Source organism: Lycium barbarum, chromosome 8 (assembly GCF_019175385.1).
Source record: "Lycium barbarum isolate Lr01 chromosome 8, ASM1917538v2, whole genome shotgun sequence".
Classification (NCBI taxonomy): domain Eukaryota; kingdom Viridiplantae; phylum Streptophyta; class Magnoliopsida; order Solanales; family Solanaceae; genus Lycium; species Lycium barbarum.
The window spans coordinates 3,905,363-3,926,059 of record NC_083344.1 but is presented as its reverse complement, the minus strand read 5'-3'; the positions used below and the strand labels follow the sequence as shown (position 1 = coordinate 3,926,059).

Here is a 20,697-nt window from a genome sequence, read left to right as displayed (position 1 = left end):
TTTGCTTTTGGAAAAATTAATATAACAGCCCTAGGCCCTTAAAAGCCTAGTGAAATTGCTTTAAAAAAAAAATGTGACAGCAATTTGTATTTCAAAAGTCAAACTATCTTATTTTTATGTGAATTCGAACATATAATTTTTAATTTTTTTTAAAAAAATAATTTATATATTTAAAAATTACATAAAAATACTATAAATCACAATAATTTTTATAAATAAATTAGCCATAAAACTTAATAAAAAATAAAGCCTCAAAAATTTGGAGGCTAAAGCCATTGAGTTAGTGGTTTTGGCTTTGACCCGGCCCCAGGTAGGGAGTGAGCCCTGTACCGACTAAATCCGAAATAGTGGGCTCCAATGCGTGTACGGGATGAGGGGAGATATAAAAAATAAATAAAAAATTATCGAACCACTCATCTAAAGCTGAAAAAGGATATCCCAAGCTGATGTGAGTAATCACTGTAATTCCAATTTCTTATAGTCTATTACGTGTTTCACTTCTATCCTCTGTACTTCATCATTTCTTTACGAATCATTTTCTCTCAGGTACGCCCTTGGATCTTTTGGTTCTTCTATTTAAAAAAATAAATAAATTGTAAGCACCTTTTCTCTTCCCGAATTTGATAATTTTTTTGTGGGTCTTTTTGTGAGATTTTAAACAACTTGTAGTAGTTTTATATAACCCAGATTTGTCAGATGTATGCATCTAGAGTGAGTTAATTTGACTCTGTATAGGTAGAAGAAAAAAAATGCTAAAATTTCAACAAATATTATATTTTGAATCCAATTATTTGGTTTTCCACAGAGTTTTCATGTGTAAGTTTGTGGTGGATTAAGAAAAGGCCATCACAATACTAATCTCTTAGTTGAGGATTTAACAATTCCAGAACAAGTTTTTTGTAGAGGGAAATGCTCTATATTTTCAACTGTTCAGTATATTGGATTCTATGTAGTCTATGTAAAATGTCATGTGAAGAATGATAGTAACTTGTAAGAGTACTTTTGTACTGTGTTGCTCGGACTCTTCAAAATTGTTGTCACGGTGAGTGTTGGATCCTCCAAAAGTAGTGCATTTTTGGAGGATCCGATAATGTTTTGGAGAGTCCGAGTAGAGGTGGATCTAGGATTTGAACTTTATGGGTTCAGATTCGTAATTCTACCACCTCCGGCAAATTTACTGGGTTTATAATATATTATTTATACATATTTAATGATTTTTTTAACGTATATACATAATCTAAGCCAAACCCTATGGGTTCAAATGAACCCATAGCTTATCCATTGGATACGCCCCTCAGTCCGAGCAACATAGCTTTTGTATCTATTTGATTCAAGTTAGTTGAATCTGCAATGTGTATTTTTAAGTGAACACCCACGATTCAGGCCAGAGGCGGAGCCGTGGAGCTAGGTGGATGCAGGGGGTTCAGTTGAATCTCATTTGTCCGAAATTATGCTAGGCAAATAGGGAAAAGCAAATGTTTCTGCATATATATCGATTGTTGAATTCCATTGACATAAGGAAGATTCTAGTGTCGGCAAAGATTGCTCAAGGCAATAGAGCTAGGTGGAAGCAAGGAGTTCATTTGAATCTCCTTTGTCGGAAAATTATGCTAGGTAGAAATAGGGCAAGAACAAATGTTTTTGCGTATATATCAATGGTTGAATTCCATTGACATTAGGAAGATTCTAGTGTAGCAGCAAAGACTGCTCAAAAAAATGTTTTACGCTCCAATCCCAGGTGTGTCATTCTTGTAACTTTTTGAATCCCCTTGTTAGAATGCTTGGCTTTGCCACTGGTCATTCAAGCTTTGTGAAATCTTTCTCTTAGAATATCTAAACCCGAAATGCTGATTTATTGGAGCTAGAGTGAGGCATACCTTAAAAAGCTACCTATAGCTTATAGAAAATTTCAAGTCAGAAGGGGTATGACGTTATTTGCTGCTCCTTATGCGATGAGCTTACTTCAAACTTGATTTCCTCTTTACCTATGTATCAGGTTCTGCTTTGATTCTCCTATGCTATGGTGAAACCCTTCAAAATATGTTGTTGTAGACATATTGAGCATAGCGAAATCAAGGTTGATGATAAGGTCAGCGAAGTTTCCATGGTGTTCTACTTTTGCGTAGTCTCTGTTTTTACACCTTGAAGCTATTGCATGCCCGAGCGAGGGGTTGACCCTCATTTTACCTCGTAGGGTCTGTTTGATTCAAGAGATTAGGTGGGTTATCTCGGACAAATTTTGGGATTAAATTTATCCCGTGTTTGGTTGGAGGTATTAGCTAAAACCAGGAGTATTATTTTTATACCAAAATCTTAGTATAACTTATTCCATATAGAAGGTGGATTGGTTATCCAGGTTATACTCCCAGGACTATAATTTATGTTACCAGTCTCAAAAAAAATACTCCCAGGACTATAATCCTGGGATATCCAGGTTTTGAACCAAACAACCCCTTAGGAAAGATTTTTGTACAAGTTATTAGCGTGTCTGCAGGATAGTTAATGTTTTTGAAGCTCGTTCGCCAAGACGAATTGTACATCTCTTCCTGGTTGAGGCATTGTTTGTGATACCATATGCACATGTTTATTTGTGTGGCTTTGTATCCCAATTAGCACTACTATCGCAGTTGGGACATTTTCAAGACATCAAAAAATGTATGATACTTTTCCATATCCAAATAGTCAGGGCTCGGGATGAAGCTAAACCTACACATCAATCTAGAGGCAGGTCCAAAATTTAAACTTTATGAGTTTAATCTTTAAGGTTCTTAGCGCTGAACCTTCTTTTTTTTAAATTATGGGCCTTCTATTCATTGCAAATGTAGTGAATTTTTACTCAGCATCAAAAGTACTCTGTATCTGTCTTGTAAATATTTTGTATCCTCACTAAGATGTGCATGGTAATATTTCTGAGAAAATAGTTTTGGTGTCTAGCTACACCTTTGTATGCACGGAGGAGGATAAGGAGGTAGTGTTCATTAAGGGCTTTTTTCAATTCCTTTTTACTTCTTTCTTCGGTCTTTTGAGGTAGGTTAGTATAACCTATCAATAGTGGACATATGTATGCATGAAGCATCTCATAACATATTGATGAGCTTACAATTTACTTTAGTTACTTTCATAAAGCTTGAAAACAATTATATATATAAAAAGGCCATGATATCTCATGTATGGTATACTCAATGTTGTATAATGTCAACTAATATGTGATTTTTCTTATTCTTTGCAGTGTTGGTTTGTGTGGCTAATCTCTCAAGTTAGAATCCTCCAATCATTTTTGGTCCCAAACACGGTAAAAAGTATAGATAAAACTGACCATGGGGTCCGTTGATATTTTACTCAGGTAGACATGTAAACTATCTGCCTAGTTCCTGCTTGGGGGACCTCATAGTTAAAAAATCACAGACTTCTTTGCCATAACTCGGGGATCTCATAAGTCATGTGTTTGAAGACTTGCTCTTTGTTGTTTCAAGTCGTCTACCTTTTCTAACCTCTAGCTTGTCTTTTAACTAGCCCGTCTTTTAATAAAATTATTGTGAAGTCCTTATAAAAACACACTACGTGATTTATTACCATATGTCCTAGCCTTGGTGGATAGAGTAACATGGTACCTGTTGTTGGTGGGAAGGTGGCAGGTATCCCGTGGAATTAGTCGAGTGCGCGCAAGCTGGATCGGACTCCACGGTTATTAAAAAAAAAAGTCCTTATCAAAAAAATAAAATCGGTGTGAACTGTTGAACTCCACACCCTCATTGGAGTGTTAACTTGGTAGAAATGGATAATCCATCAGATGAATTCTCGGGATATATCATGCAGCTTCCAGACGATTGTTTACACTTTATTTTTCAACACCTTGACAGCGGATCTAACCGTGAATCATTTGGCTTAACATGTCGTCGTTGGCTCCAAATTCAAAATCTAAATAGAAGATCTTTACAGTTCCAATGCTCTTTTACTATGCTCAATATTTCCTCATTATCTCTAAATAACGCCCAAATCAGTACCTTCCAGTTATATAGGCTTCTGAACCGTTTCCCTAACCTAGAATTATTGTCCCTGGCGGGATGCACCGAGCTTCCGGATTCAGGTATGGCTTTGTTAATACTTCATGGCTCGAAATTGCAAAGTCTTCATTTAGACTGTTGTTTTAGGATAACCGATGATGGTCTTTCCTCCGCGGCATCCGGCTGTTCGTCATTGGTAATACTAAGTCTTTACCGGTGTAGTGTTACAGATTATGGGTTAGAGGCCTTATCTAATTTTTGTTTAGCTTTAGAAGATCTGAATCTCTCGTATTGCTCTCGAATATCCGATTCTGGTATAAGAGCTATTTCACAAAACTGCCGTCATCTTAGAGCTATCAGGATATCCTACTGTAGAAATCTGACTGGTGCTGGCTTTCAAGGATGTTCTCAAACTCTGACTTATTTGGAAGCCGATTCCTGCAGGTAGGGGTGTCAAGTGATCGAGTTTAAATGTCTTTGGCCATTTCATTGGCTTTATTATGGTTATATATAACATATCAAATTAAAAAAAATGAAAATATTTTTACAATGTTTCTATGGGTCAATTTGAGCTACATATCAACTCAATTTTTAGATGGGCTGAAATGGGTTGGGCTAAAATGAGTTGAGCTAATTGACCCGCCCAAACTTGAGCGGATTGGAGGGTTATGTTCTCGTTGGCTAATTTTGTAACCCTTGCCTGCAGGCTTGAACCCAATGGAATACGGAGTATCCTAAGTGGAGGCGGACTTGAATACTTGAGTGTGTCTAACTTGACCTGGTGCACTCGTGTGGATAGTCTGGTAGCTATTAGTGTCGGATTTGCTGCAAAGTTAAGAGTGTTAAATTTCCGATTAAGCAGAACAATCGGCGATGATTGTATCATGGCAATAGCAAAGGGTTGCCCGTCGCTTCAAGAATGGAACTTAGCAATATGTCACGAGGTCAAGATAGCAGGGTGGGAATCTATTGCATCGCATTGTCATAACTTGAAAACGCTACATGTGAATCGGTGTAGAAATCTTTGTGACCGAGGATTGCAAGCTTTGAGAATTGGATGTAAACGTCTCTCGATTCTTTACATTACCAGATGTTCTCAGATCAGTCTTGTAGCATTGGAGATTTTTAAATTTGCAAGAGGAAATGTAGAGGTTAAAGAAGAAGAAATAATGTGTATTTGCCCTCATAGGGCCTTTAGGTTTTGATGTGTATAATTTCTTATGTTCTTTTATGCCATAAGAAAAAAGTGATTTTATTAATGCAGGTATACAATGAAGCAGTTACAATCAATATTGTTGCAAATTGCAGAACAGTTGTTCATTCCCCATACTCAGGGGCTATAGGTTCATACTTTTTGCTCTCCATGTGGACTGTATGCTACATTGAAGAACAATTGTTTGATGCATAATAATGAAAGGATTTCTATATATGATTGGTAGGGAATGTTATGTTGTACTAATAATGATGCATAAATGGGAAAAGGGTCAAATTTGTCTCTGTATTATTTGAAAAAGCTCAATTTTGCACTTCATTATAATGTAAGGACAAAAAAAAAGCTTTTATTACTATATATAATAAGTGGCAATGTAATGAATTTTGTAGGCCTTAGTTAGTTCTCAACTTTCTTGTTGGAGAGTTTGCTAACCAAATGGTTTGCAATTTCAATTTTGCCCTTGTATTTGATTTTTATTGCATATATATTAAAGTATATTTTCAATAAATCTAGACACTTCCAAACTTATTTTGGTAATACATGATCCCTCAAATTAACTTTTTGTTACTATTATATATAAGAGCAAATGTGGAGATTTTTGTAGTCCTCACAATAATTTTCAAAATTTTTAAAAACTTTTTAATTAACTACTTTTAGGTCCTAATCTTATTTATTTAAGTCAAATTTTTTGCTTTTTATTTTTAAGGTCTACTTTTCAAAAGCTATCGAACCTGGGGACTTTTGTAGTCCTCACAATAATTTTCAAAATTTTTAAAACTTTTTAATTAATTACTTTTAGGTCCTAATCTTATTTATGTAAGTCAATTTTTTTGTTTTTTTGTTTTTAAGGTCTACTTTTCAAAAGCTATCGAACCTCCTACCTCATTTTTCATGTTCTTTGGTTTTCTGGTTGGTGCTTGATATCCGCATTTGAGCCCAATTAATCTAAATAATTCGCATTGTATTGCGCTTATCGGGAGGAGCCTTCCTCTAAAGATTTTTTCCATATCCATGTTCGAACCCCTAATCCCTAATTAAGAGAGAAGTAGCTTCATCCGCTGCACAAGTTAAAGTATGTATTTGTCTTAAAAATTCATTAACTATGTATAGATTATTTATTTGGAACTAAATAACTTCAGAAAATTAGGATACATAAGTTATAAATGTCAAATTCTGGCTCCACATTTGATTTGAAGTAAATAATTTCATCAAAATGGAAGTTAAAATATTAAAGGAGTGGAATGAAAATTTTGCTTTCATATAACTACCCACTTGCGGGACTACAATGGGTATATGGTTGTTGTTGTTGTACACTTGTACTAACACAAATTATATTTTCTTTAGTTAAAATATCTACTTTTATATCTTGAGTTTGGGCCCGGACTCAGCACGGGCCTAACATAACTAGTATTGTTACCTAAAGGTCCAAAAAACACTCCTCCCTACTAACGAATGTCCAAGGTGAGAAAAACGCATGGCAGTATTTCCAAGTAGAAAATTTCTCTAACACAATTATCTTTCATTTGAGTCAAATTCTCCTCTCAATTATTTGATTTGGATCCATGTTATTCCTCAATTATTCAATATGAATCAATTTTCCTCCCCATTAAGTTTTTCGTGGCATCCACGTGAAAAATTTGTCAGAGCTATTTGCACGATCGACGGTCATAGAGAAGGTGTATTTTATCCTGATAGTATAATGGGGAGAATATCAAACTTTTCTGAATAGTAGAGGTAAAAATTTAACTCCTCCACAAACTATTATGTAGAGACTCCTTTCAAGTATTTTTTTCTTTCAACACTTTTATCCTGTATTGTATGTGTATTCTTATTCCACATGTTCTACATAAATGAATTTGAGTATTATTTAATACCCTAAAATGTCTTTGGCCACTTCATTTGTATTCTGTGATTATACGAGTTACCGATTATACCGCTAAAAGAAATGAAAAAAAAAAAAAAAAGGAGATGAGAAAAGGTAAAAAGGTCAAAAGAAAAAGCATGATGCTTGATGTCCTAGTGCATAAAAGGGGAAAAAACGAAGCTTTCCGTTGCATCTGTGAATCAAGCAAGTCAAGTCAGTACGTATGTCAAAAAATATAGTCGTCATATAATTGAGAACTTTGCATTTGGTGAATCTACACAAATGATGCAGAATGAAACATATATCACCAATCAATAGAAATCATACCACATCATTTCTACGACATCATTCGTCTCCAAACCTGAGGTGCACATTGATGATTGATCTATAACAGCCTACAATCCCACACAACTTAGCAGTCCATTATGAAATTACTATGAGAGAGAGAGTAGAGAGATTATTCTTCATTTAAATGCAGCAGACCGATCTAGCACGGTAGGTAGATCAGCTTTACATATGAGTACACCAGCATAGCTCTTATCTATACTGTAGCTTTCACAGAGACTGCAACCTGTTGCCATTGGCTTCCGATGGTAGGTGACATTTGGAAGTTCACGATTCCATATCACTGTGCATTATCCCCCCACACATCGTTCCATGCAGCACCTGGAGCAGCCTTAGGCCCCTCGATAAGGTTCTGATTCCCGTGAGGTTGGTGAGGACCAGGAAGTGCATTAGGGCCATGTTGTCCATTAGGGCCTGGGGGGTGCATTTTGTTGGGCTTTGTTTTGACCCCCAGCAATCTCAGCACAAATCTTGCCAGCTCTCCATATAATACCCCTGAGCGATCAAACAGCTGCAACAGATATGCCAATAAATTGTCATTTCACCGATTCTAAGTACTTTTCTGCAAAGTATCTGGATAGCAAATATAGAAAATATTGAACTCTAAAGGGGAATGAAGTAATGATTGCTCAAGAACTATTTGGATGCAAGGGCAGTTGTAAGCGAACGTATACCTGAAGGAGTGCCGACATGAACATGTGAAATGCCTGGGTATTCTGGTCAATCAACATTGCAACTCGGCCAAAGAAAGTTACAACACCTTGCATCTGGAATCATTACCAATAGCATAATGTCAAACAATTAGCTATCAAGGACAAAAAAGGTATAGACTAAACTACCATATATCAGTAGCAGTTTCAATAGCAACAGGTGGCACCAAAGGACAACCCTCTCCTCACACAAGAATCTAAAATACCATACGTAAATAATTCTAAATTTCATTTGTATCTCCTTGAACTTTTTGTTAATTCACAGAGGCCCTCAAGTTCTTAGTCATAGATATCGACAAACATACTAATTGCAGGCAAGAAAACCAGTAGCGTCAATTAGAGAGATTTCGCTATTGATAAAAGCTTAGGGGGGATCTTCTTTTTATCAAGTAAAGCTTACGGAGGATGTTATTATCAAACCTAAAAGTACTTTTTTTAAAGTGGGTCTAACTATAATTATCTCATCACAGAAACCCATGAGTTGCAAGAAACTAATGAGATTTCACAATGAGCCTTCTTAAATTACACCCCCCCCCCCCCCCCCCTTTTCCTATGTGATTCCCCTCTCTTTATTTTGGAGTCCTTGCTCCGTTACTAATTCCCATGGAGCTGACTTTAGACGGTTAATCAATCCAAAAAGGCCAAATACATATACAGCCCCTTAAAATTGTCGGATTATTCCATTTAGACACTTTAACTAAGAATTATTTCTATTGAACACTTGAACTTGAGTCAAACTGTGCCTATTGAACATTTTACTTGAAGTGCAGAGCAAATAAGGGACTTATATACATCAAATTCACTTTACGGGCCCTATATAGGACACAAATAAATTTATTTGGTACTGTCAGAGCTTACCACGTGCATGAAGGAGATCCAGAAGCCTGGTGGAGAAGATGGAGCGCCATATGGATTATTTGGATCTTGGTCCCCGTAGGGTCCCATGCCCATTCCGCCCATGCCACCCATACCGCCCATGCCGCCCATGCCATAACCCCCCATTCCTCCACCATACATGCCACCACCATACATGCCACCACCTGAAAGTCCACCATAACCTCCTCTGTACATACTGTTTCCATACAAACCACTTCCATATGTGCTTCCATAGCCACCACCATAAGAACCATATGTTCCAGTTCCATATCCAGAATTATAATTCATACCTGAATTAATACCTGCATTATGACACAATCAAGCAAATAATCAGACTGATACTCTATAATAAAAGGCCTCTTCTTGTTCAATTGCAATTTGCAACTTCAATTACTGGATCAAAACCTTCAACAATCGAGAAGTTTATTTCAAAGTGAGAAGAAACGAAGAAGAGTATGTCCACAACAACATTTTGATTCGATTAGGTAAATGCACAGATGCCATTTATACTTCCAGAGGATAAAGTATAAAAGAGTAGGAATTGGGTTGCATATGCATAAACATCTTATTGCAAATGAATTAAAATCAAGTAAGCGTGCCTTGATTCCTGAGAAAATATACGTACAAGAGAAGGTAACACTGACTAGCAGAATGGATGGCAGCTCAATAGAATATTCTATCAGAGGTTAAGGCAAATTAATAGCAGTAACTAAGATGAGTACCCAAAGGAGGAATAAGTGGGGCAGCTGGAGTACAAATTTACACAATCTTATTATATAAGGCCAGTGGGCAGTGGGCATGCTTATAGTGTATGAAATAGAATCAAACAGTACGAAAATAGGAATATATTTAGGAAGAACTTGCATAGTTAATGATGGTATGCATGATACTATATATCGTGTATTGCATTATGATCATGAAAAATCACATGCATACTCTCCAAAAGCAGAGATCATAATACACATCACTCATAATCAACCCGTTGATTAGGGGCAAGCATTTGTAATATCACAAGTGGACCTTAAGGATGCAAAGGAATAAAATCAGTTGTTGTACTAACCATAAGCAGCCTCTGATAAAGGTAGCTAGTATTTGTAATATCAAGAGTGGACACCTTAAGGATGTAAAAGACAAAACAGCTGTCCTTGTGCAAAAGGCATTAACAGTGCATTTGATGATTATCAATGACAAATATGCAATAATGGATTTCTGGATAGTCTAACCCTCTAATTGGAAACACAGAAAACACACACACAGAAAGAGCAAGAGGGGGAATGCACCAAAATATGATACCTCCGTATGAGCTACCGTAAGTTTGCTGCTGCTCCCAAGGTCGAGTAGGTACAGGCCTTGCAAGTGTGCTATTAATAGCAGCTGTATTCCTATTAGCAGTTGAAACAATCTCACCAGGCCTGGCAGTTCCTGATGCCTCTACTACGTCACTCGTGGTGCCAGCAGAGGGGGGCTTAAAAGGTCCAGGGCCTGAAGAAGACCCAGCTCGTTCCCAGGGTTTCGGGGGTGGGCTACTACCTGCCGTGGAAAGCAAATGTCAAGTCAATAATACTCATAAGAAAGTAAAAAATGGAAAGAAAAAAAAAATGAGTTGTTGAGAGTGATAGATTGTTTCTGTGAATACAACAAAAGTACTTACTAGCAATGTATACGGTTTTGTTTACACCTTTCTCTAATTATTCAAAGACATATATACTGTGAGAAAGCAATAACATGTTAGATAGCCTTTAAATGTATCTATTTAAGCTGACCAAATAAATACATACATAGCACCTGTTATTTTTTTTGAAAATAGCAATTCTTTTGATAAGGTAAAATTTTATATAAGCACAAGCATCAAGAATATGCAGTCATGTACAAGTATACAAGTATCTTCAAAACTTCCAAGTATGTTTTCTCCGTAATTATTAATTCTATAAAGAAGTGTGTTAGAAATTGCAAAGTATCAGCTGCTAGAAATAAAATAGAAATGATTATGAATTTGTAGGGTTACCAATCATCTCATCAAATATGACTCAAAAAGCATTTAAATGGCTAACGGATGGCTTTCGTAGCATTGCATACCACTATTTCCTCTTTGAAACACAACTCTAAATTTTTCCCATGTCCCCCGAGAGCAGCTCATCTAAAAGTGTTCTATCAACTAATCAACTATGACTTAATCCTAAACTAGTTGTAGTATAAATCCTCTATATATGTTCTGCTCTATTCTGGCCATTTCATTCCAATACTCGGTAATTTGACTTCTTAGACAACTCCCAGGAAATTCAAAACTTCCTATGAAAGAAACTAGAGACTTTGTCAGAAACACATTAAATATAACTTATAAGAATGGCAGATGAGACCAATCTTAACAACTACATTCTAGCCACCGGAAAATATAAAAGGTGGCATCACAGGTAGAAATTGCATTCAATCGGACCCAAACCTAAGCCACAATCACTAAACTACATCAATTTTCTGAATATGCAAGAGTTGCACCACAATTCCTACCCAATTGACTGAGCCGGAACAAAAAGACTTAACACAGAAATCCAATATCAAACCATTTACACTTCAATGTCAAATTAGCTTATTAATCAATATCTAACCGGCTCTATTCAGGTGTAAATCATTCCAATACTGAGGGCCCGCTTGGCCATAGATAATTTCACTTTTCCGGAATTTTATTCCGGAATCATATCTGGACATAGAATTGTTAAAATTTTCCGGAATTTGAAAAGCTCCAAATACTTGTTTTCACATTTTTCACTCCAAATCACTCACAAAAATTCAACATTCTTCCAAATTACACACGCATCAACTATTCCATCGGGTACCTAATACCTCCCAGCATAATTATCATGTAACTCCTCCCCACGAGGCTTATCTGGATGGGAAGAGCCCTTGGGTGAGATCTCTTACTAAATCCAACATCAATTTTTCACACTCAAATGCCAACAACAACAACAACAACAACCCAGTGAAATCCCACATCGTGGGGTCTGGGGAGGGTAGAGTGTACGCAGACCTTACTCCTATCAAGGTAGGACGGTTGTTTCCGAAAGACCCTAGGCTCAATAAAAGCATAAAAAGAAGTCAGATAAGGTTAAGAGATTCGGATAAGAGATTCACACTCAAATGCCAAATTAGATTATTAGTCCCATGTCTCCTCTATTCAGGTGTAAATCATTCCTATATTAAATAACTTATTATGTTTCTTCTCTAACTTTTTTCTCCTTTTTCAACGATAGTGGTGCCTAGGCCAGCTTACGCGCACCTCAACTATTCCATCAATTACCTGATACCTCCCACCAGCACAACTATTGGGTAACTCATTCCAATACTAAATAGTTTTCCCATTAAGACAAATTAGATTTCTTCTCTAACTTTTTTCTTTCCTTTTTTTCTCGATGAAGGTGGTTGGTAAGCCAGCTTGCGCACCTCAACTATTACATCGGATGCCTGATACCTCCCACCAGCACAATAATCAGGTAACTCTTGCCCCTGAGGCTTATACATATGGGATAAAACCCTTGGGAGAGCTTATATTATCTTAAATTGCACAGATATAAACATAATTAATTTGATTAAAATTGCACTTGACAAACCCCAATCATCTATGAAACTTTGAAATTAACCCCGACAGATCAAAATTCAAATCACAAAAAAAAAAAAAAAAAAAAAAAAAAGTTAGGTAATTTCTTTCTATCTATTCATTAAAAAAAAGGCAATCGAAAAAAAAAAAAAAAACCGCTATAAATAAATATTGAAAATACAGAAAAGTATAACAGACCTGAGGGTTGTGGCGGTCCGTTTTCCATCAAATGGATAGAGTCGCCGTCGAAGACCGCTTGCGACGGTGGAGAGAGAAAGTAGAGAGAGAAAGAGAGAAATTGTTGATAAGGTGAAAAATTGAAGCCTAGAAAAAACTATATAATATAAAATAAAATGTGATTCATCTGTAATCTGCTTTGAAAGGACCAAGAAAATTCGGTGACGTTTCTTTTGGTTGTTATTATGGTGCTTTGAATGGACTATTCTACCCTTTCAACCAATAATAATAATGATTGGATATAGAGTATGTAGCTAATAAGAAACGTATTTACCAAACGTGATCAGAGTTTTCACTTTACAAAATATATCATTAGTTTTTTCACAAAATATATATGAAATTTCGTTGAAGGTTTAAAAAGATTCACTTAAGGCTTAAAAATTTCGCTCATATTTTCGTGTATGAAACTGTATAAAATCAATATGAAATATTTATATCTCTCTCAAAATTAGTATTTCGGTGATAATTTTGTGTATAAAAGGTTAAAAACTAGAGGGAGAAAGAAGAGAAATTGATAAGGAAAAAAAAGTATAAGCTATAAAATTATATATTTATATACTATAAAAGAAAAGTCATTTTATCTGTAATCTTTTCTTTTTGCAAGGACCAAGAAAAATCGTGTGATGTCTTTCTTGGTGGTTATGGACTTTCGAATTGACTATTCTGCCCTTTCAACCAATAATGACGCGGTGGTGTATGGTCGGTGCGGGCTGATCTCTTAACTGGCCCAGGGCCAAAGCTAGTTGGGCCACACTAGACTGGTCAAGTTTTAGGACTCGTTTGCCATGAAAATTTTAAATACAACTTGAAATTTTATTTGGAATTTAAAAAAAACAACAACAATAACAACACACCTAGTGAAATCCTACAGTGTGGGGTCTTGGGAGGGTAAAATGTACGCAGACCTATTATTATTGAAAACATCAAAAATATTATTTTCACTTTTTTTAATTTCAATACATTCAAACAACCAAATATTCTTTGCAAAAACTATAACCAAACACAACTCCATCTTCAACTTCAACTTCAAAATTCCAAATGAAGTGAAAAATATTTGGTTTTCATGGCCAAACGCCTACTTAATAAGCATTAATTAAATTTTAATCACATTCAAATGCTAACATATTATTTGGACTATTGTACTTCTAAATCAAAAAAAAAAATTAAAAAAAAAAATTGGTACTAATCGATTGAACCTTTGGACTAATTAGTATTGGACACATATATTCGGTAGGGCTAAATATAAGGCATAAAAATTTCGGATATCCGAAAATCCGTAGTACTAAATCCAATATCCAATCCGAAATCCCAAAATTCCTAAGATAAAATCCGAAGTCCAATCCATACTCCAAAAATCCAAATCAAATATCCAAAAAAATCGCAATTGAGTTTGGATTTCGGATTGGCCTAAACTACGCCCACCTCTACATGCATCAAACTACTTAATTCCTTTGTTGTGAGTATTTGCATTCCATTTCAGGTTTTGATTATGTATGTGAGTTGATATAACTTTTTGTGATCTAGATGGATCAGGTTGAGTCCTGAGAGCTCAGAGTTGTTTCAGAAAAGCCGAGAGCTTAAATTTGTAACGTGAGTTTGGATTGGCATTATCAAGGTTAGAACATAACATCCCAACTCTTGTTTCAAGTATTTAAATCATTTTAATTGAGTTGAACTTTTTCTAGATCCATGTAGTGTCTTGGGACTTGTTGGGATGATTTGGGTGGTTCCCTAAGGATTCGGTTGAATTTCAGACAAAAGATAATAATAATCACATTTTGGACTTTGAACATCGTAGATTTTTCTATTTCTACTATTAATAAGTGAAGCTTGGTAAACGACGAATGGTACTTTAGTAATTAATATGTTTTTCATGGGCATTACGTTAACCGATCCAACTCGCATTAGGTTCCCATTCCCATGTGATGCTCTGGCCAACTATCTCTTTCACCTTTTCCACGTGTCCATTCTAGGAAGACAGAAGGTGATGTTTGGCTTCACTCTTGTAATTCTATAAGCAATTTATCTAATTTGATTTCTTTTATTTTATTTTTCCGTTGTTCTTCTTTTTTCTACATGTTTCTTCTGCTCAGGTGAGTTTGTTGAGTTGCTACTTCTTTGGATTCCTTTATTTTTTTGTGATAATTCTTTAATTCATTTCTATTGAGTTTTTCTTTCCAAATTTTGGGCTCTCTTCTTTGTTTTTTCTTCTTAAATTGTCTTTCACAACTTACTTTTGTTCTGCATAAGAGTTGAAAAAATGAATTACTTTGGACTTTCTTAAACACTAGAAGCAAGATAGTTTATTATCCTTTTGAAGGTTTAACTGGGTCACCTGAAAATAATACTATTTGAGAATGATGTGAATGATTGTAAATATGGCATTGGTTAAATTTAGCAAAGCTAAGTTAACCGGTTCAATTGAATTGATATTTCCTGAATTTTAGTTTATATGGTCTCTTGAAGAGTTCGGAAACAGCCGTCCTACCTTGATGAGAGTCAGATCTGCGTACACTCTACCCTTCCCAGACCCGATGCGGGATTTCACTGGGTTGTTGTTGATGGTCTCTTGAAGAGACTAATTGATAAAAATTATGCTCTCTTGGTAAAATGTTATACTGGTGTTTGATACCAGACATGGGTGGACATAAAAATTCTGAATCTGAGACTACAACATGTACCAGAGATAGAATATTGTGTCAAGAATTGGTGATGGAGAGGTATGAATAATTAAAATCTAGCAAGAAATACCTGACATGGGTGACATACTTTGAATGTAAATTCTTGCACTCTGGCCTTCGACGTTGGGCCTTTACTACTTCTGAATCTGAGTATGTTGCCAGTCCCAATGTTTAAGTATTCTAGAGGATGTTCGTCCATATAAAATATATGTTGTCATTAACAGGCATTGTGAGGGAACTTTTGGTACAAGTGGTAAATGCAATTTTAGCCTTGTTATAAAGGTGCTTATTTTTGCACAGTATTAGTCATTTTGATTTCGTTTATTTTAATTCCAAAAGATAAAGAGGAAATGGTGTCAATTATCGTCTCTAACAAATGCTTTTAATATATATATATATATATATATGTTATAAAATGAAGCTAAAAGAGTCACAATATTAGAGGATGAAAACCATAGAAATAGAATGACAAAAGATGAGAGATTTTTACTATTCTTCTAAAATGTGTTACAAGTATATTTCATATGAAAACTTATGCCTCTATTTATAGTGCTACATATGCATTCAATATATGAGAAAATTGAGGAACCATTAAGATGGTGGAGGAAAATGGAGGAACCATTAAGATGGTGGAGGAGAAGAATTATATTTGTGTATTGGACATCCATAATATATTTCATAACACTCCCCCTTGCATGTCCATAGATGATGTGCATCGTTAAAAACCTTATTGGAAAAAACCCTGTGGGAAAAAGCCTCAATGAAGGAAAAAGAGTACACATATCTAGTAATACGCTTTGAGAGTTGCCTCATTAAAAACCTTACCAAGAAAACCCAATGGGATAAAACTTGGTTAAGGAAAAAAGAGTACAACACGTATTTCACTCCCCCTGACGAAGACCAATATTCAGATGTCGGAGTCTTCGCATTCCAATTTTGAATATCATTTTCTCAAGAGTTGAAGTTGGCAAAGATTTGGTGAACAAATCTGCAGGATTGTCACTTGAACGAATTTGTTGCACATCAAGATCACCATTCTTCTGGAGATCATGTGTGAAAAATAACTTTGGTGAAATGTGCTTCGTTCTATCTCCTTTTATAAATCCTCCTTTTAATTGAGCTATGCATGCAGCATTATCTTCATATAATATTGTGGGTATTTTTGTATCACACTTCAAGCCACATCTTTCTCTGATGAAATGTATCACTGATCTCAACCACACACATTCTCTACTTGCTTCATGAATAACTACTATCTCAGCATGATTCGAAGAAGTAGCAACAATGGACTGCTTTGTGGATCGCCATGATATAGCAGTACCTCCGCATGTAAACAGATAGCCTGTTTGAGATCGAGCTTTATGTGGATTAGATAAATAATCTGCATCTGCATAACCAACAAGATCTGTACTACATTTGTTAGTATAAAACAGACCCATATCGTTAGTTCCCTTCAGATATCGCAATATATGCTTAACTCCGTTCCAATGTCTTCGTGTAGGAGAAGAGCTATATCTTGCTTAGCAAATTAACAGAGAACGCTATGTCAGGTCTTGTAGTGTTAGCAAGATACATAAGTGCACCAATTGCACTAAGATATGGTACTTCAGGACCAAGAAGCTCTTCATTTTCTTCTTGAGTTCGGAACGGATCTTTACTCACTTCAAGTGAGCGAACAACCATTGGAGTACTTAAAGGATGCGCATTGTCCATGTAAAATCGTTTTAAAACCTTTTCGGTATAAGCAGATTGATGGATAAAGATCCCATTTGTCAAGTGTTCAATCTGCAAACCAAGACAAAGTTTTGCTTTTCCCAGATCTTTCATCTCAAATTCTTTCTTTAAATATTCAATCGCCTTTTGGAGCTCTTTTGGAGTTCCAATTAGGTTTATGTCATCAACATAAACAACGATTATAACGAACTTTAATTTTGTTTTCTTAATAAAAACACATGGACAAATGGCATCATTTATATAACCTTTTTTTACCAACTACTCACTGAGGCGATTGTACCACATGCGCCCTGATTGTTTTAAACCATCAGGTTTGTAATCTGATTGAATACATTTCCCGAGACTTTAAACCAAATGCTTCAGGCATTTTATATCCTTCAGGAATTTTCATATAAATTTCATCAAGTAAGCCACATAGGCTGTGACAGCATCCATCAGTATAAATAATGTGACATTTTCTGATGTTTGGACTGCTGGTCCAATAAACATTACGTTTACCAAGATGCATCATTTTACTTGGTAATTATTTCTACATCAACATGCTTTAAGAGACGTAGTACTCAGATCCTCACAATCTTATACAATATTGCGCGCCATATTGTATCAAAGATATCGTCGACAAGATATCATTTTGTATCGATTCGCAATTCGACATAACTTACTGAGATCTCATCACTTCATCATTTTCAGGTACCTGAACCTCGCATAAGGTTTCATGAAGTGTTATGTCGTCGGCTCTTCAAGAGCATTTTGCCTCCTTATTATGATCATTTGCTCCTCCCTTTTTCAAGGATTATTATATTTAGAACCGATTGGTCTACCATGCTCCATGCATGTTGTAGACTCTGTCCTTCAGGGACATTAGGAGCATTTTGCAGATGAAATATGAAATAGTTGGGTCAGCAAATGCTTCCAGCATTTGACTTGAATTATCTGAGGATCATACTGATGATAATTCACAACATATTTCTTAGCTGCTTATTCTCTCCCCCTTATTTTAGTGACATATGTCCCCATTTTCTTTGGGAAAATCCATCTGTGTGCATCATGGTATATCCATTAATTATGTACCGCACATCAAATGCTAAAAGATGGAAATATCTAGTTCCTGACCCTGAACCAAATATGAGGGGAGAATTTATCAAAATTTATTGATCTGAAGCATACAAATGTTGTTGTATGCATTATATCATATCTCAGACCAACATCTGAAACTCTGTTCTCATAAGCAATGGTTTAGCTGTATTATGGAAGCATCCAATGCCAAACCAACTTAGATATAAACCAGCATTATCAAGATGATTGTCTTGATTACGTATTCTGAAAATTGTGTTTCCAACTCAATCATTTTGAGCAAGCAACTTCGTAAATGTCAAACTGTCAGTTGACAATAAACATACATGTGACCGTCTCATAGATGCATCTATTTAAGACATCACATTGCAGGTGAAGGGGCCCACATTCACCTTTTATATTTTTCAGAATTTTGGGGATTCAGTCCCAACATTAGCTGGTGTAATCAACTTATCATGAGAACAAGCAACACAAACAAATTTTTGAAAAATCTTCTAGTTCTTCAATATGTTTTTAATACTCAATTAGCACATCAGATTTAAATCAGGACAACCAAAATGGTATTTCCAACTAATAAAATTATCTATATCCTTAAAACTTAAGTTTACCATGACGAGTGTTATTTATTTTAGTAAAATTCTGGTTTAATATTGCATGAGATTTTATGTCATAAACTTCTGGTTTATTGTGACATGTCATCCATCATACTCGGGTAACGTTTCATATACATATTTCTTACCCGTAGTAACTTAAAAATATTCAATTTTCCAATCATTTGTAGTCCCAATGTGATAACCAATTTTATTGCTAGTAAACTTCAGGTTTACTACGATTTATAACAATTACGATCTGGGATAAATGGTGCAATCATGTATAACCTCTTCAAGAGACTTTAATTTATTTTTCATAATCAGATATTATTTGAACACTGTCGGTGTCATGATACTCGTAAACAAACAATTATCTCTTCTAGAGTCCTTGATTTTTGTATCACCAAATATTGCGTAGATACTGCTAGTATCATGGGAAAAAAATTGGTTAGACACTACTGGTGTCATGAAAGAAACAGTAATTAAATGGACATTATAAATTGTAAATTACGAAAAGTAAACATTAAGTTCTAACTTCAATATTTCAAATATCTCCTTCAAGGAGACTAGCCATTAACATCTGAATATTTTGTATCAAAGCAGCAACCACATAGTAATCACACCCTTCAGGAAAGGGATACACCAATGTTTATTTACTTCAAGGAAATCAATAACAACTAACCATAATTTATCAATGTGGTTATAGTAGAAAGCACTTTACTCTGCTTCCTTTTTCTTTAAAATGATACTTTAATAAAATTATTCAAGATGTTTCTATATACGACAGGTACGTGTTGCAATGCCTTAATTTCATACCACACAAATAAAATGTATATTCCTTGTATTTTATCTCTCTGAGAGATAGGTTGTGGTATTTCTTCATTCACTTCGGAAAATGAATCCTGATTATTCAAATGTGCTTGCTATACGACATTTATCAATAACTCGTTATTTTCCTCAAGCACAAGAAGATATTGCTTCAGAATATTTCTCAAATATTTTACCGATTTTTTCTGCTTCATGAGTAAAGTTTAAAGTTTTACCACTTCGGGAGTAAAGTTTAAATGTTTACTACTTCGAGAGTAAATTTTAAGTTCTTACTACTTCAGGAGTAGATCTCGGAGTTATTTACTACTTCAAGAGTAAATTTCAAAATTCTACTACTTGAGGAGTAGAGCTCGGAGGTTACAACATTCGGAGTAGAGTTCAAAGTTTGCTACTTCGGGAGCAGATTTATGAGTTTACTACTTCGGGAGTAAAGCATAGAATATTCGAAATATTTCTTCTCAATTATTCTACCTCTTCTGGAGTTGAGTCGTGATTTCTTCACAACCAAGAGCACGTCTGTATTGATAAGCTTTACTAAATATTATCACATTCACTTCAGGGAATGAATCTGTATTTTTAGCTTTTATCAAAAGTTCTCATTCTTCAAGAATAGAACACAATCATTTGAACGTGTCTTAAGTATATCAAACTGTAATAGGTTAGAGCTTCTTTCAAAATATTGCTACTTCAGCAGTAAATCGAGACATATATATAATGTAGAAACTTTTCTCTAACACATCTTCAACTGTAGCCATAGTAATGCATAGAAAATATTGTCCCTTCTGGTGATCATAAACTTAACAAGGTAATACTAAATAGATAACAAAAATTACCTTTGAAAGTGACGAATTCTGCTGATACTCGAAGGCAACCAAAGAACCATAAAATTAATGTCCAACAACTATGGAGATTATGGCAACAAAATTTTCAATGAACATCAAACGAGGAGTAA

At 35.2% G+C, this 20,697-nt stretch overlaps 2 protein-coding genes across 6 annotated transcripts; one reads left to right on the top strand and one right to left on the bottom strand.

The window, feature by feature from the left end:
* Positions 1 to 397: 397 nt before the first annotated feature.
* Positions 398 to 5,431, top strand: LOC132605746 (F-box/LRR-repeat protein 12). 4 transcript variants are annotated; one of them, XM_060318960.1, is made up of 4 exons: positions 398 to 448; positions 547 to 595; positions 3,230 to 4,448; positions 4,711 to 5,431. In XM_060318960.1, exons 3-4 carry the CDS (start codon positions 3,775 to 3,777, stop codon positions 5,207 to 5,209), a joined length of 1,173 nt encoding a protein of 390 aa, XP_060174943.1. In that variant the 5' UTR covers positions 398 to 448; positions 547 to 595; positions 3,230 to 3,774; the 3' UTR covers positions 5,210 to 5,431. The 4 variants fall into 4 exon arrangements, with proteins under 4 accessions (XP_060174943.1, XP_060174942.1, XP_060174945.1 ...); XM_060318959.1 differs by lacking the exon at positions 547 to 595 and having other exon boundaries at positions 409 to 546; XM_060318962.1 differs by lacking the exon at positions 547 to 595 and having other exon boundaries at positions 427 to 448.
* A 1,874-nt stretch (positions 5,432 to 7,305) lies between these two features.
* On the bottom strand, positions 7,306 to 15,711 carry LOC132605745 (peroxisomal membrane protein 13). Of its 2 annotated transcripts, none has more exons than XM_060318958.1 (5): positions 15,590 to 15,711; positions 10,306 to 10,542; positions 8,995 to 9,314; positions 8,101 to 8,193; positions 7,306 to 7,937 (listed from the first exon to the last, which is right to left on the bottom strand). In XM_060318958.1, the coding sequence occupies exons 1-5, from the start codon at positions 15,603 to 15,605 to the stop codon at positions 7,707 to 7,709; spliced, it is 897 nt and encodes a 298-aa protein (XP_060174941.1). In that variant the 5' UTR covers positions 15,606 to 15,711; the 3' UTR covers positions 7,306 to 7,706. The 2 variants fall into 2 exon arrangements, with proteins under 2 accessions (XP_060174941.1, XP_060174940.1); XM_060318957.1 differs by lacking the exon at positions 15,590 to 15,711 and adding an exon at positions 12,800 to 12,956.
* Positions 15,712 to 20,697: the final 4,986 nt, after the last annotated feature.

What these genes read in the sequence shown, in the direction of transcription:
- LOC132605745 (XM_060318957.1), bottom strand. Translation starts at nt 12,827, where the DNA reads ATGGAAAACGGACCGCCACAACCCTCAG. An exon ending in CGGACCGCCACAACCCTCAG is followed by an intron (nt 10,543 to 12,799) that starts GTCTGTTATACT and finishes TTTCCACGGCAG; the next exon opens with GTAGTAGCCCACCCCCGAAA. An exon ending in TCATGTCGGCACTCCTTCAG is followed by an intron (nt 7,938 to 8,100) that starts GTATACGTTCGC and finishes TATCTGTTGCAG; the next exon opens with CTGTTTGATCGCTCAGGGGT.
- LOC132605746 (XM_060318960.1), top strand. Translation starts at nt 3,775, where the DNA reads ATGGATAATCCATCAGATGAATTCTCGGGATATATCATGCAGCTTCCA. An exon ending in TTGGAAGCCGATTCCTGCAG is followed by an intron (nt 4,449 to 4,710) that starts GTAGGGGTGTCA and finishes CCTTGCCTGCAG; the next exon opens with GCTTGAACCCAATGGAATAC.